General features: G+C 33.7%; 1 protein-coding gene across 2 annotated transcripts in view; it reads left to right on the forward strand.

Annotated features, from left to right (window-relative positions):
• aub (piwi like RNA-mediated gene silencing protein aubergine) overlaps positions 1 to 17,522 on the forward strand; it is a 196,283-nt gene that overhangs the window by 71,437 nt on the left and 107,324 nt on the right. For both annotated transcript variants that reach the window (XM_090400335.1, XM_090400336.1), the window contains exons 8-9: positions 5,238 to 5,346; positions 12,306 to 12,435. In XM_090400335.1, the coding sequence (XP_090256461.1) occupies positions 5,238 to 5,346; positions 12,306 to 12,435 (239 nt within the window). The remainder of the gene's footprint in view (positions 1 to 5,237; positions 5,347 to 12,305; positions 12,436 to 17,522) is intronic.

The following is a 17,522-nucleotide window of genomic DNA, read 5'->3' on the forward strand; positions in this document are numbered from 1 at the left end:
GTTATTTTGAAATGCCTATAGTCTCAGCAATTTCACACACTTTAACTTGCTGGTAATCCAATACCATATCGTGCACTTAATGATTTCTGGTATTGTTACACTTTTTGGACTTCCTTCACGTGGATCATCTTCAAGGCTGGTACGGCCATGTTTAAACTTGGCAGCCTTTTCTTAATTGTCGGAAACAAAGGAGAAGAGTGCCCATAAACTTTTATAAACTTCGAATGAATTTCTTTTGGCACTAAACCTTCTTTTACAAAGAATTTTATAACCTCATGATACTCGATTTTATCCATTTCAACGGATACAGACAACACTTTTGCTTCAGACAGCTGTATAAAACAAACTACTTGATTTAATGACTTGCAATTTCATATGGATGCTTATGACAGATGTACCAACTTAGAAAAAAAAAATCTTGCCAATAGTGTCGCCATCTATGGCCGAGGCTGAGAACTTTTCAGACCACCCTCTAGTTGACCTAAATCTTTAATTTTTTTGTATGCTGTTTCACATTGAAAAGGTAAACAGTATTGTTATATAATGAGTGCTGTATAAGTTGAAATGCACTTAAAGCAGAATTTTTATGAATCTTTTTAGAAAACATTTTTATGTATAAATTTGTATATACATTGTAAAAAAAAAAAATGATGGTACAACATGACAAAATTTTATGCCGGCTGGGGCATCGCCCGGTTAAACAAGGCCCCCGTTGTTTTCGCCAGGGAACCAGGGCGAACAGCGAAAAGTCAGCTACTGGAACAAATCTGAAAACAAACAATAACTCAACATCACCAGAGTTAAAGATCAGTACTATCAACATAAGAAGCTTGAATAGCAAAGAAATTGAACTAGCTGGAGAATTAGATAAGTACTAGATTGATATAATAAGGGTGACTGAAACAAAAAAGACAAAAACTGGTGAGATCTTTCTGAGCAATAAATACAAAATGTTATATTCAGGCAATGACAATCAAGTAAAAGAAGGAGTAGCCATAGTATTCAACACAAAATACGAGGCTAATCTTGAATGGCAGTCAGTCTCAACTAGAGTAATGTGGGCAAATATGAGAATGGGGAACTGGATAATAAGACTTATTTGTGCCTATGGTCCCACGGAAAGTTCTACTAAGGTAGAAGTGGAGGAATTTTTCGATGCTTTAGAAAAAGCAGCTGACACAATGAAAAAGGAAAAGTTGGTTGTTGCGGATCTAAATAGCAGAGTAGGAAATGATTGTGAGACATACAAAAATATTTTGGGAAAATTTGGAGAAAAGAGCAAAGCTAATAATAATGGCAAATACCTGTTGGATTTCTGCACAGGACATGGACTGGTTATTACTAACACCATGTTCCTACAGAAAAATGTGCATAAATTCACATGGAGAGAAGAGGCAAGGAATAAGAAAAGTCTCATTGACTATGTTATTGTTGATAGTGATGTTTTCTCCCTGGTGCAAGACACCAGAGTGTACAGAGGATTTGAAATTGGAAGTGGTCACTATTTAGTCATGAGCAGGATAAAATTAAATTTTATATTGAAAAGAATAACATGTAAGAAAGTTTTAAAGTGAATGAAAGTTGAGCAGCACTCAGATGTGAAATGTAGACTAAAATACACAAAGATTATTGAAGAAAAATTAAAGAGTTTGAGAACAGGAATCAAACCTTGGAGATTCAGTGGCAAACTCTGAAGAAAACATTGATTGATTCTGCCAGAGAGGCATGTGGTGAGGTTGTCTGCAAGGATAAAAAAAATCAGAACTACCTGGTGGACACAGGAAGTTAAAGAGGCAGTGAAGGAGGAAAAGAAGAAAGCATATCAAAAGTTCCTGGCAAATAAGTCAGCTTGTGCTCTTAGAGAATATAGACAAATGCAAGAATGCTAAACACTGTGTAAAACTAGCTAAACAAAAGTTGTGGGAGGACTTTGGGAAGAATATAGAAAATAAATATCAAGAAGCTGGCAAGATATATCAGAGGTTGTTGAAGAAGCTTAGAAATGGAGGAAAGAGTGCTGTAAAAAGAGTTAGAGATGATAAAGGTGACATCAAAACAGGAGAAAAAAATATCCTTGAAGTATGGAGTAATTACTTTGAAAAACTGCTAAATGAAACAAGCAGTGATGACAGCACAGTGGTAAAAAAACACTGACCAGGCGCATGTAGTCAGGAATACATATCCATACTGGAAGTAGACAAAGCCATCAAAGACTTGAAATGTCGAAAGGCAGCAGGAGTAAATGATATTCGACCAGAAATGCTGAAGTATGGTGGTATAAGAGTCTTATAGTGGCTCTACTGCATAGTTCAGAAAGCCTGGACAGAGGGATGAATTCCCGATGATTGTAGTAGAGCTCTCATAATACCCATATATAAAAAGGGAAATAAAACTGAATGTGAGAATTACAGAGGTATTTCCCTGCTGTGTGTTCCTGGCAAGATCTATGCAAGTATACTTGAGAAACGGTTGAGAAGAATTGTGGAAGAAAAGCTTGGTGAAGAACTAGCTGGATTCAGGCCAAATAGAGGTTGTCAGATCTTCACTTTACGACAAATGGTCGAGAAAGCATGGAAATATAACAGAGATCTGTATTTAAGTTTTGTCGATTTGGAAAAGGCATATGACAAGGTGCCAAGAGAGAAGCTATTCAATATGATGCAGTTATATGGTGTCAATGGGGCATTATATCAAGCAATACTTAGTCTTTATTTGAGTTGTAAGTCAGCAGTTAGAATTGAAGTACAGGAAGATGGTTTAATGTTAAATCTGGTGTGAGACAAGGATGTACATTATCCCCTCTGTTATTCATTATCTATATGGATCACATTATGAAGGAAAGTGGTATTAAACATGATATCAAAATTGGAGATGTTAATGTCAGCTCTTTGCTTTATGCAGATGATGTTATACTTCAAAATAAATCTGCTACAAGTCTGCAAGATTCTCTGACTAAATTGAATAGCTGTTGTAATAGATATGGTATGAAGGTCTGCATTAAAAAGACAAAGACAATGAAAATAGGCAGAATCATTGAAAATGTCAACTGTGTTGTGAATGTAGAACCTGTGGAACAAGTAAAAGATTTCAGCTACTTAGGCACGATTTTTAGTGAAGATGGTAAATTAAATATAGAAATAGACAACAGAATCAACAAAGCTGGTATTGTAGGAAGTCAATTGAATAAATTCATATGGAATAAGAGAGAAATTAGTCAGAACGTTAAATTAGCTGTATACAAGACAGTGTTCAAACCAAGTTTAACTTATGGATCTGAGAGCTGGATCAGAAGTAAAACACTTGACCAAAGACTAGAGACTGCAGATATGAGAGTCCTGAGAAAGATTAGAGGCTTGAACAGATGGCATCAATGGCAATATCATATTAAAAATGAGGATATTAGGAAAGAACTTGACATTGTCAGCATCCAGGAATGCGTTAGCAGAGCTAATCTCAGGTGGTATGGTCACTTAAATAAAAAGGGAGAGATAAGATTAGCAAAACAAGTCTTCTCTGCCAGGTTGGCAGGAAAACGACCCAGAGGGAGACCAAGATATAAGTGGATTGATACGGTACAAAGTGCCTTAGACGATAGAAATATAAGATCTGATAATGTTGGAGTCTTGACAAGTAACAGACTGATTTGGAGGAAAATTGTAGATAGGAAGTTAGTAATGATGTAATTTTTTTCATGTAGTACTATCGTATCCTGTACACCCCCTTGAGGGTACATGGCATGAATTTGATGATGATGAATTTGTATATACATCTTAGATCTATTCTCTGCTGAAGTGGATAATATAACTTTTGGCAAAAAGGGTGAATTGTAAAGCCTGAACATTATTTGTTTGCCTTAATTCATGGAAATTTTCATGAATGTATAAACTTTACTTCAAATTAAGTAAAGTTAGTCAAATGAGGTTTCAAATGCAGAGACAGATTTCTTTTTTTTTTCTTGCAAGTTGTTGTAACAAAAAAGAACTCGTAAACATAGGTTTCTTTGATTAATTGCAGAATCTGGCAAGGTTTAAAATTACCATCATCAGATTCTTGACATATACCCTCGAGGGGTGTATAGGATATGATAGTACTACATAAAACTATTGATTCCATAATTTGGGTATGTGGCTTGATTAGATTAGCAAAGCAATTTTTTTTATAAACTTTGAGATTAACAGATTACTTTGACTATTTAGTTCAGTTTAATTAAAAGAAGCTTTGCTTGCAGGAAGAAGGAAGTTATGACTTTGTACAAGTCAGTTCAGGTAATAAGGTTTCTAAAGGGTGCAAAGGAGGGGGAGCTTTTGCAAGCAATTATTTTCTAAAGGTTAAGCAGAATGGGCAGTAACTACCAAATACTAGTGTTCACTGCAAAGAATAATTTACATTGAGGGTTTTTTATTTTTTATTCATACTGAACTAATTGTAGCATTGCTGAGTTGCAGGCTGTAGTACAGTTATTTTGACATGGTACACCATAGCCAGCTGTCATGAAAGAGAATCATTAACATAGTTCATGATCAAATCTACAAGTCATGGAATGGTATATTGGCAGTCTTAATACTGACTTTGGGTGAGAGCCAGCCAAAATAATGCCCTCTTTTATGATGACGAGATACTACCTTGTTCAGAGACTTGGTTAAAAACCAATTTCTTGATAGAAGGCTCTCTATAGCAAACACCTCTATAACAAACTCACTCACTATAACAAATACTGACATCTCTCAACCCAAAGAACCATAAGTACAATTATAACAGACTTCCATTATAACAAATAGACTATTCATAATCCCTACAAGTTTGTTATTCAGAGAGAGTGCCGTCTGTAGTGCTCTGGTTAAGTGGACAGGGGTAGCAGATAACATTGATCATTATAATATGGCCTACGGCTAATCAAGAAAATCTAAAGCATAAGCAAACACAATTGTTAAAGAATAATTATGTTTGGATGACTTCATTGTATAATACCTACTGACAAAATACATAGAAATCAATACCTTGTCTTTCTGTTTCAAATATGTCAGTATTTCTGCTTACTTTATATTGATGTAAGCATCCTAGAACATCAAGTTGAAATGAAACTGGCAATCTTAGTTTTTTTCTTGCACAAAAACAAAAAATTTCCCAGACAGATTGTTCATAATTATTTTGCCTTTTTTGCTTCAGAATAGTAAAGTTTTTAACACTTTTAAATGTTTTGTCATACTGTAATTAATGTTTCTTTCCCTACCCTCTAGTTATAACAATAAAACATACCGTGTTGATGACATTGACTGGTCTAAAAATCCTACTCATACGTTTGATACCAGGACTGGAGCAGTGTCATATATGGATTATTATGAAAAGGTAAGTTTCATGTGTCAAATGCTTTGAGTTTTGTTTCTGATCTCATTTGAATTGAGAAACAAATTGAAAATTGATTTTTTTTTTTTTTTTTTTAAATTATTGTTCAATATTCTGTTATGACTTTTCATTACCATTTCCTTGAGAAATATAAAACAATTAATTTCAGCTGATATTTCATATCAGAATCATAGCAATCTCTTTTTCTACAGCAATTAGTTAAAATGGACAACTGAGTATGCAAAATGCTGCGTTTTTTATTACATAAAAGGTTCTATAATTTCTAAATATTGTGCTGTCATCCCAAGGGACGGCCACTTGTACAGTTGAACATAATTTATTCCTGTAATCCTGCATAATGGCAGGATCATAAATTTAAAAAAAAAAAAAAAAAATTATTTATTGATACTGCAATAAAAAAAAAACTTTCAAATTATCATTAGAATTTTTATTAATCATAAAAATCGTTCAAGTAAACACTACTGAAGTTTTCACAATTTACCCAAACAACTTAATAAACTTTATAATAAAAAGGGTTAAAAGGACATAGAGTATAGGATAATATGGGATTGCTTCAATAATTACATTGACTTAGATCTGGAAAGGAATAGGCATTCTCATCCAGGATTGAAGTACCAGCTGTGAAGAGTCAAATTTCTTCATGGCATGTGTTTTTGGTGATATCTTTCATCTTCCTTTTGCTTTTTGGGACAAATTTTTGCCATGTTGGTTAGCTCTGCATGTATACTCATAACAAAACTCTTGCATCAATGTTTTCTTCTCCTTCAAACCTGTTTTATATGAAAGATCCATAATGTTATTTTGAATGTCTTTTTACAGTCATTTCATTATCTTTAAAATCATGAATATATTAGACAACAGCTTCTTCCACATGCTTTTATTTATCATTTTATTTTATTCCATACAGTTCTAGTGTTTGTCCCTTTTCATATTGCTTCTGTTACTCTTTCATTCTGTCTGGTCTGCTGACAATATATTTCAACCCTAGGTGGGAAGTATGTTGAGATGACTATTTGATCCATGGTCTGAAGTTCATATGGTAGTTGTGTTAGCTATCATAGTTGGCTGAGTGGTTAGTGTATTTGCTCTCTAACCCACAGGCTGTGTGTTTCTGGAGACGTGATAGTCTTAATGTGATAGATGAATGTCATTGCCCCGAGATTAATTTTACCTTTACTCTCACTGGAGGCCTGAAGTGCCATGAAAAAAAGTTTTCTGTTTGGTCTGCAGAGTGTTTCTGGATTATCTAAAAGAAATCTTAAAAAAAAAAAAAAATAAATAAAAAAAATGGACAAAAATCCTTAGCCTATTGTACTAATGTATTATAGGAAAGGTTTGCAGCCTTTTGTAAGTGGGAATCACATTTTAAAAAAAAAAGTTTTCATAATTGAATTTTCATTAGATGACTTGGCATTAATAAGAATCATAAGTGCTTTGTTGGTGAGGACAACTGCAAAGAAATTCTTATTGAAATGTTTTAAAACTCTTGAATTTTGTGAATTATCAATGCATAACAGTTGGCATCACCTTCAACATTTCTGCCAAGTAATAAACTGAGGATTTCTTCATGCATTATGCCCTGTGACTTTTTTGTCTTGGAAATGAAAGTGTAATGGTGCAATTACCTTCAAAAGAAACTCGTCTATATTGAAGATTTATATTGGTGAGTATCAGGGAAGATGCCAGAAGTCTCATTGTGCCATTGAGACTTCTGGCATCTTTCCTGATACTCACCAATATAAAATGAAAGGAAACATGCTTCTTGATTCTCTTGAACATTTCATTTCTTTTGCATTTCAATTATTTCTTTTTAGCTGCCCTCTCAAAGTTTTCAAACAAAAAAAATGCAATGCCTTATTCTGGATAATCATGAAATTCAACAGCACTGTGTGCATTGCTAATTTTTACCCATCATATCAAAAGCTTCTCAAACAACAGATACTTAGCCTTCGAAATGCTGTGTACTTTCACAGTGCCAACAACAGACCTCTGCATTTGTTTCCATTACATAATTTTTTTCCCTTATTCATGAAAATTGTTCACACTGTCAGCAGATTGATATATGGCAAGGCAGATGGCTTTTAACTGAAGCAAGCAAAAGAACTGACCACCTATATTTGCACTTAAAGGATTGAATTTCTCTCCTTTTTTAGGTTTTAAAACTGCACTAATATTGATTATACTATTATATGCGAACAACTGGACCACACTGCTTGTTGTCCAGAGGAAGACTGGAGAAAGCTGAACCATGTTGTTCATCCATACCGTTTGGCACTGATCATCCCGCTCTGTCTTCCTTCTTATTCACCATTCAGTAGCTAAACTATGAATTTACTTTCCTCGACATAATGTATAGTGCATCTGGTTTGCAAAAATTTTGTTTGTAAAATCAAAAAATTGTCTATTGTCTGTAGAAAAATGGATATAAATATCTTTATTTATAAAATCAAATTGAACATTTGTTAACTGAGGAATGATTCATCATCATCAAATTCCTGACATGTACCCTCAAGGGGTGTACAGGATATGATAGTGCTACATGAAAAATTTACATCATTACTAACTTCCTATTCACAACTTCCCTCCAAATCAATCTGTTACTTGTGAAGACTCCCACATTATCAGATCTTATATTTCTATCTTCTAAGGCACTTTGTACCGTATCAATCCACCTATGTCTTGGTCTTCCTCTGGGCGTTTTCCTGCCAATGTGGCAGAGAACACTTGTTTTGCTAATCTTTCCTCACCCATTCTGTTTAAGTGACCATACCACCTGAGACTAGCTCTGCTAATGCATTCCTCGATGTTGACAATGTCAAGTGCCTCAATAGGAAAAAGTACGTTAAAACAAATTTCTACAGCGAACTATCCACTATAACGCTTCCTGTGTTCTCTGAGTTTGTTCTTTTGATTTTCCATGATGGATGCAATTGTTTTCTGTGTTCCAGCCTGTTTTCAGTCTTTTTATTGCTGATATTCATAACACTTTTGTTACAACAGGTATTCATTTAAATTGACATTATATTATTATATTGAGGAGACATTATATTACTAATTAACTATATTAATTAAAACTTTCAAATCAATCCATTATTTGCATTATACTTTGTTTTAAACTATTTGCTACTTGACCTCTAATCTTTAGATCAAAATATATGGCCTTTGAATAAATGTTATTTACTTATTTTCTTATGTTTTCTTGTAAATTGAAGAAAATTTGTTTCATTCTCATGTGTAACGTCACTTAAATGAAAGGACTGTACTCTCAGATTTTATCAGGTTTAATATTGATCCGTATGAATGATAGATTGCATTTATCTTTGTCTTGCGCATGATTTTATACCAAATTATCTTCCTGTACTATCTTCTCCTTCGGTTCTATCAACCAACTTATAATTTAAGTGTAGACTGTATTGCTTTATGTAATGGCCATTTATAGCATATAATTATTGTTTTGAATTACTTTTATGTTGATCACATACCCTTTCCAGATAAACAATTTAAACACAGATGCTTGTTATATTCCTATAATATTTTGACTATTTTACTTAAAGTAAAAATTTGATCCTGATATAAGACCCAATTTGGTATGAATCTTTTTCCTCCCCAAGTTTCTCTTACAATTTTTCTTAGAGTCTTAACTTTTCCCTAAGGATACATGCATATGAGAGAGGTGGGGGGGGGGAATGCGGCTGAAAACCTAGAACAAAAGGGACTGGTTTATGCAACAAGGGAAAGATTTTCTTCTCAGTGGCTTGCAAATGGGGAATATGTAGAATATTGTGTAAGTTACATGGTTCTACCTCAATTTCTTCATGGTGATTATCACAACTTTTTAGTATATCCTTGTAAATCCTATCTGGAACACCTCAGTATTGGAAATTCATCTGTAAATTTCTCTTTTTATAAGTGGGTACTAAGAGAGTTCTGCTCTGATTCATTTGAAGTTGGACTTTCTAAATTATGAAACTGTAAAACTTTCATGCTTACATGTTTGAGCAAGTCCTGTTGAATATCTGCTCTTGAGCTACCATTCTCATTTCAGATTACTGACAAGTTTTTATATCCCTAATACTGAAATGTACTTGTGAAATACCCTCTTCTTCCATATTTTCTATCACTCTTCTGATACATAATACTGAATTAATTTTTCAAAATTAATACTCCAGACATCTAGATTGTTGAAGTTACCTGAATAGTTATCTGAAGATAACTTCAGATATTATCTCCTTTATCATCTTTTGTTTTTTAAGTATTAACACTACTTTCCTCTGGATTGAGAAAACTCATTGCAGATTAGACATTCAGATCCCAATTGCCATTATACCTTGCCTTGAAGACATTGATTGTTGAAGTATTCACTATACACTCCAACAATACATACCACTTTCACCAGGAATTTCACCAAAAATTCCTCCTTTCACTTCTTTATTCACATGACCTTTGTACAATTTTCAGGAATGACCTCTAATTCTCTCATCTCTTACTCTGTGCAGTAGTTCTCCTGTATTTGTGATAGATCCCTCTTACCAACTTATTACATGTCTCAACCATATCACCTCTCCTCCTTCTCTTATCTACTAAACTTTGCAGATCACATTCTTGTAATCTGTTCTCATACTCAGCATTCTGCAGCCTTAATTATTTGCCTTTGCATTCTTTAATATTTCCTTATTACCCATATAACTAGGTGACCAGAATTGTGATCTGATTTGGATGACTTCTAATTCTCCTATCATCTCTCATCCCGTGCAACAGTTTTCCTGTATTTGTGTGATGTTATGGATAAAGAGGTGAACTATGACCTCCTTATCCATAATTGTCAGGGTTCTTTGTATTATAGCAGTAATTTCCTATGTAACCTTTGCGTTTGTGTATGCCCTCTTAACTCCATTTCCCTATCTACCAAGATCCCGAAATCCCTTACCTTTACCAGCTCTTGAAGCAAAGTTCCTCTAATATGTTAACCTCATTCATTGACTTCACACTTAGCAAAATTGCAGTGATTTTCCCCATTCTTCAGCCTAAACTGCCAACCTATTCAAATGCTCCTGCAGTAGCATCACATCAGAACTCCCTAACATTGCTCTTCCTAATTTAGCATCATCAACAAACAAATATCTCCTTGAACTCTTATCGTTGATATATAAATTAAATGACAGTGGTCTTATCAGAATTAATGCTCTATTATATCACCTTCCATTTTTGGAAGGTGATATAATAGGGCATTAATTCTCTTTACACAATACTCTTTACACAGTACACAATACTCTTTACACAGTACACAATACTTGTTCTTTAGTTTCTGAGCTTTATCAACAGCCTCCTGAACTTTCTTCCTGTAGTCTTCTCATGACTTAGTTTTTCAGGAATGACTTAGCTTTCTTACGTTTTTATTTGCAAAATCTATCTCATTCCTCAGAAATCTGTTCTGAGGGATGAGAAATTTGTTTGTCTTCAGATGCAGTTATAAATATGCAAAAAATTATAGTTGACACATTAAAATCTGAGAATTGTAATAAAGAAGGAGCATATGGAACATTCTTTGTTAGTAGCATCTTGGTGAACCCATTCCACTTGTTTATAATGGACAGGAAAAAAAAAAAAAAATCCTGCTGCACTTAAAAGATTACTGTTTAATAAATTTGATTATTCAGGTTAATCAAGAATTCATTGGTTTGTGTATGGCATTGATTTATTCTTTTGTCGTCTATTTTGCAAATGTTCTTTCAAGTAGAACAAATGTAAAAGTATAAAAATAAGTAAAATGCCCTTGATTATATGCAATCAGCTTATAGATGCAATTTCTGAATATTAAAATGAACTTGATTAATTAATTGCTACAGTTATGAAACATCATGAAATTTGTTAGTTTTACAATAAAAGATTCAAGTAATGCAATTAAAGTTGCTTATAACTAATTTGTGCAATATACCAAAAAAAAATAAAATAAAAATAAGGGGGAAGAAAAGTATACTTCACAAACTAAGTAGAATATATAAAGGCTTTATTGATGTAATAAACATGCTAAATTTTCAAACAGGTAGTTCTAAGTTTATACACTTTGTATTGTAAGAGAACCTCCATATGAAATCCATTCAATTAAAACTTTTTATATAGAAAAGGATAAATGATCGTTCTTTTGTGATTTGTTTCAGAAAACTAAACTCATTAATAGACTATTAGTATAAATTGATACCTACCACATTGTTTAGGTGAAGCTTGGGAATGTTTCTCATGTTATTCAAATTAAAAAATATTTAATTGCAATCAAATTATAATTAGGATAAAATTCCTGACATGTGCCCTCAGGAGTGCTCAGAATATTATGATAGTACCAGATGAAAAATGTTCCTCCCAATTAACCTGTTATCTGTCAAGACTCCAATATCATCAGATTTCATATTTCTGTCTTCTAAGGCACTTCTTACTACGTCAGTCCATCTAGATCTTGGTCTATGTGCTGGCAAAGAACACTTGTGTGCTAATCTTTCCTTTCCCCGTGCTGTTTTAAGTGACCATACCATCTGAGATTAGCTCTGTTAACAAATTTCTCAATGATAACAGTGGAAAGTTCTTTCCTAATATCCTCACCTGCTGTGGGACCATAGCAACAAATAAGTTTCATTGTCCATTTCCTCATTTTGAAGTTTGCCATGATGTTTCTGTCATTCAAGATTATCCTTATATTTAGTGTTGAATACTATAATTACTTCTTTTTCCTGGTTTGTTGTGATTGCCTGAATGTAATATTGTTTGTTACTTAGAAACATTCACTTGTTTTTGTCTTCTTTGTTTCATATTGAATACTAATGCTAAATATGATGTTCATTCTCTTGATATTAATTGTTATTGACAGCATTTGTATTATTGCTACTTTCTTTTTTTTTTAATCTTGGAAGCAATCAGGTAATAATTTCTTTTGATTACCTTTTCCTCAGCAATATGAGAAAAAAATCAGAGACAGAGAACAGCCACTGTTGATTTGTACTTCGAAAGAGATTAAGATCAGAGGGGCTACTAGAGAAAATAAGAAGATTTACCTAATTCCTGAACTTTGTTGCATGACTGGTAATTATTATTATATAGTAAATCATTTTAAGCTATGAAGTTCTTCATATTACCTAGTACAAATGAATGACTGAGAGGTGGTAGAATTTATTACTTTTCATACAGAGTTGCAAAAATTATATGAATACCTGAGTGGTTCTCAAATTTTATTTTCATAAACCCTGATACATTCAATGGAGGGTTGGCCACAGTTACAATTGCTATGTGCTTTGGCATAAATTTTGATAATCAAGCAGTTATGTTTGAGTATTCCCTAACTACAACTACAGTAGGATTGATATCCTGTAATATAGTTGAATGCATCAATCTAATCCTCACATAATGGTCAGCCCTTCCCAAAAGTGTTTTATACAGTTCAGATTGGGATTTTTCTCTAACCTTTGCACTACCATTTCCTCAAACCTTGCAGATAATATGGTGATATCCATTTTTGTAGTCTCCCCCTCCCCAGATTTCTTAAGTTACTTTTTTAATGAGTACTCAGGCTAGAATCACCAAAAGGGAATTGTAGCCTGAATCAGGAAACGCCTTACTAAGTTTAACAGATGGGCTTATTACATATACCCTAGTAAAAAAAACAATGCCCATCTGATTTAAATAGTGTGTACTATGATTTTTCATTTTATACACAGGGTTTTCCAACTTGAATTAAAGCATTGCTCACAGGTGATGTTTGGCTTATATGCATTAGTCCTTTCATGGAAATCAATGCTCCACTTCAACTTCTGGTTGACAGAATCTGTTGCTGCACATTGAGATGTCCTATTCAGCCCTCTTATCTTTTAGTCAGTTTATGTGGGCTCGCTGTTATTTACTTTTTATATATGAACTGATTCATGACAAGCAGCCTAAATAACACATCTTTGGTAGTAGATTAAATCCCCCCCCCCTCCATTACCAGTATTGCACATGTCTACAACAATTCATGTGTTCTTGCTGTTATACCTTGCTATGCAGAGTGAGAAAAATATCTGTATAATTTTTGCAATATAGCACACAGTAGTCCAGGATACTATTTGTTCTGCCTTTAATTATTTAAAAGGAAGACATTATTTACACATCATAATGCAATACTTGATTTTGTAATGCTATAACATAGTGTTAGCAGCCAACTCTCACTCTTAAGAAAACTATCAAAAAGTGCCACTGTAAGTTGAGCGAGCCCCTATAGCATTAATGAAAATTTACTACAGCAAACTAGTTTATGGACAAGCATATATCTAGTCTGGCCATAAATACTGTTACAACTTGAAGAGTGCATAAAACTTTAATCTATCAGTAAATCATATACTGCTTTAACAAGCATGTGGCAGCACTGTGTGTTCAAGATGTTCCCTTTTTGCCTTCATGGATATCCAAAGTCTGTAAAGCTATATATATATATATATATATATATATATATATATATTGATTGGGGCACTTACAGCATCCAACAAAAACACTGCCACTCCAAATCCACCTTCAGGCTGGGGTATTGTTACTTGTGGACTACTCTCTCAAGCTCTGACCACAATTTGAAGTTTAGTGGATTCAAATGGGACTTCAGATGGCGATATGTGGTTGGGCACATTTGCCTCCAACCACTGTTGTGTGGTCCTCATCCTTGTCCACTGCCTACCATGAAACAAGGTGTTGTTCAGGGCCGTACCATAGGTTCTGGCATGGTGAATCTTGTTATTAAAAAAACACGTAAGACTACAGTAATAACTTTTTATTTAATAAAGGTACAGATATTTCATACTAAAACTAATAGTACATCTTCAGTGTCGCACAGACAGTTATAGAAATGGAATACAAGTAACGAACATTCGGTGAATCACCTATTAAAATGTAATTGTTGCCGTGTGCTAGGAAATGTTAGAACATAATTAATCTTTAAGATAATTGGTTTTTTATTGATTACATAAAATAAAATTCTCCCAGATCGAGAGACAGACAATCATTTCGATTTAAATTCGGTCAGTGTAAAATAACTTCACAACTTTCTTTAAAAAGGCATTCATATTTGAACCTGCATTTATGGAGGAGCATAGCTTTATCCCACTGGATATTATGAGTAGTGTTAATACTGTGTTGTGCTAGACCAGACTTCTGAGGTTTGTTGTATTCAATATAATATTGATGTTCTTTTTTCCACTGAATGGCCAGTTTGTCCAAAATAAGAACCATCGCATTCATGTGGTATTTGGTAAACGCTAGCTAAAGACAGATATGACAGGTTATCCTTTGTAGAAGGCAATAAAGAGGAAATTTTATTGATAGGAACATATGTGGGAATCAATTGGTACTTTTTCAAAATTCTACCTATAGGTTCTGAGATTCCTGGAATGTAAGGGATTGGAACTCTGCGGACTGTTGAAGAAACCTTAGGTATTGGAACATAAGATTCAATTATCTGTTGGATTTGATTGGGGTTGTAATTATTTGATTGTATTAACATTTTAACGATGGAAAGTTCTTGTTGTAAGATTACTGGAGAAGAGCAAACTTTATGTGCTCTATTAATTAGAGATTTAAGAATGCCAAATTTTTGAGATGTGTGGTGAGCAGACTTTTTTATGCATGTATCTGCCAGTAAATGTGGGCTTTCGAAAGATGCTTGTAGATAAGGTACCAGAAGAAGTTCGAGTAAGGAGGATGTCCAAGAATGGTCAAGTACCAGAATTTTCTTTTTCCATGGTGAATTGAATACGTGGGTGAAGGCTATTTATCTGTTGTAGAAATGTGGAAAGCTCATCTTCAGTATTATATTATATTATGCTATGCCATAGGTACCTCTAAAAATAAAAAATGGTGAATCTTGATACACTTTGGAATTTTGACCCCTTTCTCACACAAATGCAACTTGGATACCCCTGATACATCACCCCACTAAACCATTACTGACGTCGGGTGATATCCTTTCTGGATGGTATGGCACGTGCTTTGCAAACATCAGGGAAATATACCTGATTATTTTGGGAGTTAAACGACTCTTCAGTGGTGAAAATCTCATGTGTGAAGAGGATATCTTTGTGCACTGTCGGAGAAGTGCCTTTGATTTTATCACCCTCTGCCACATAAGTTGTGGTGTTAGGCAATGTCTAGTAGAACAACAATAGGATCACACTCTTCAGATTATCAGTCTTGTCTCTGCGAAACATTGGTTTCTTGCAACATCACTTTCTGCGTTCTCACAGGATTATGGTGGATATCTAGCCTTCACAGCCCTCACAAGCTGTCGTCTCCTGATGCAGCATGGTCAACCTGTTCTTTGGCAATCAGATATGTCTTCTTTATCGTTATAACAGTTAATAGTTGAATTCACAAACATCCTACTGATCCTGAGTGTTTTTAGCATGTTGAAAACAATAGGTGGCTGCATTCCAGCACTTGATATTACAGCTACACAGTTCTCGTAATTTCTCCATTGCATGTTAACTCATATAGCCAGACAACTCTCTACTGATAAACATGCAATTGTAGGCTGCACATAGCCCCACTAACAGAACTGGGCTTGCAGAATTCTGTGGGCAGTGCTGTGGTGTGTGGAAGTTGTAACAATATTTATGGCAAGACTGTATATGCATGCTTTTTCTCCCTATAACTTTATTATAGTTAGAATTGACTGCAATATATTGACCATTATTAATTTAAATAATACTTTTTTTTTTCATTTTAATAAATTATTAGAAGCTATTCTTGCATTAAGTAGAGGATTCGCTTTTCGCAGGCATGTTGCTTTGCTTTTATTTGACTTGGCAACTATTTTTAGTGGTTATTTCAATATACTAAATATTTATATTAGTTTTGCTAATTGAGTCATGTTATAAAATTGGAAATTTCTGAGTTTAATGCTTATTACAATTTGAATTCCTTATTAAACTAATTTAGAAAATTAAAAAAAATATAAATCCATATTGGTACACAGGACATTAGAAGAGGATATTTGATTGTATAATTTTACTGCTCAATTTTGAAATTTTTGTTTTAAAACTATTCTTGTTTTAATTTCATACAATTTTTTTTTTGAGGAGGAGGGGAGGTGGAGTAGAACGAAATTTAAAAAATAAAATCCAAACATTAAAATATGAGAAATGAATCTTGGGGTTATTGCAAGATAGGTTTTTTTTAAAAAAGCAACCTTATTTCATTAATGCTAAATGGATTTTGTATAGCCTCAGTCACCATCAGAAATAATGAAAGATGAGCCAGCTATAACTAATGGTTTTATGGTGGAGAAAAGATATGATGTTGTTAGTTGCAAAAATTATTTAAGATAGATTAACTACAAATACAGTAGAACTCTGCTATAACGAATTCCATAGGACCGCATATATTTGTTCGTAATAACCGTTATTCGTTATATCCAAGAAGGCCATAATTTGAGCGAATTAAAAATGTTTTCAGATTTTTCTCAGCATAGGTATATTGGGTAACATAAATACATATATGTGCATACATACATTTAAAGAACAAAAATTTATTTTTAAAACTTAATTATTATATATATATATCATCATCGTCATCATCAAATTCCTGTCATGTACCCTCAAGGGGTGTACAGGATATGACAGTACTACATGAAAAAATTACATCATTACTAACCTTCCTATCTACAATTTTCCTCCAAATCAGTCTGTTACTTGTCAAGACTCCAACATTATCAGATCTTATATTTCTATCGTCTAAGGCACTTTGTACCGTATCAATCCACCTATATCTTGGTCTTCCTCTGGGTTGTTTTCCTGCCAACCTGGCAGAGAACACTTGTTTTGCTAATCTTTCCTCTCCCATTCTATTTAAGTGACCATACCATCTGAGATTAGCTCTGCTAACGCATTCCTGGATGCTGACAATGTCAAGTTCTTTCCTAATATCCTCATTTTTAATATGATATTGCCATTGATGCCATCTGTTCACGCCTCTAATCTTTCTCAGGACTCTCATATCTGCGGTCTCTAGTCTTTGGTCAAGTGTTTTACTTCTGACCCAGCTCTCAGATCCATAAGTTAAAATTGGTTTGAACACAGTCTTGTATACAGCTAATTTAGTGTTCCGACTAATTTCTTTCTTATTCCATATGAATTTATTCAATTGACTTCCCA

Source organism: Typopeltis vanoorti, chromosome 11, assembly GCF_054136105.1.
Source record: "Typopeltis vanoorti isolate ZY-2024b chromosome 11, IOZ_Tvanoo_1.0, whole genome shotgun sequence".
NCBI lineage: Eukaryota > Metazoa > Arthropoda > Arachnida > Uropygi > Thelyphonidae > Typopeltis > Typopeltis vanoorti.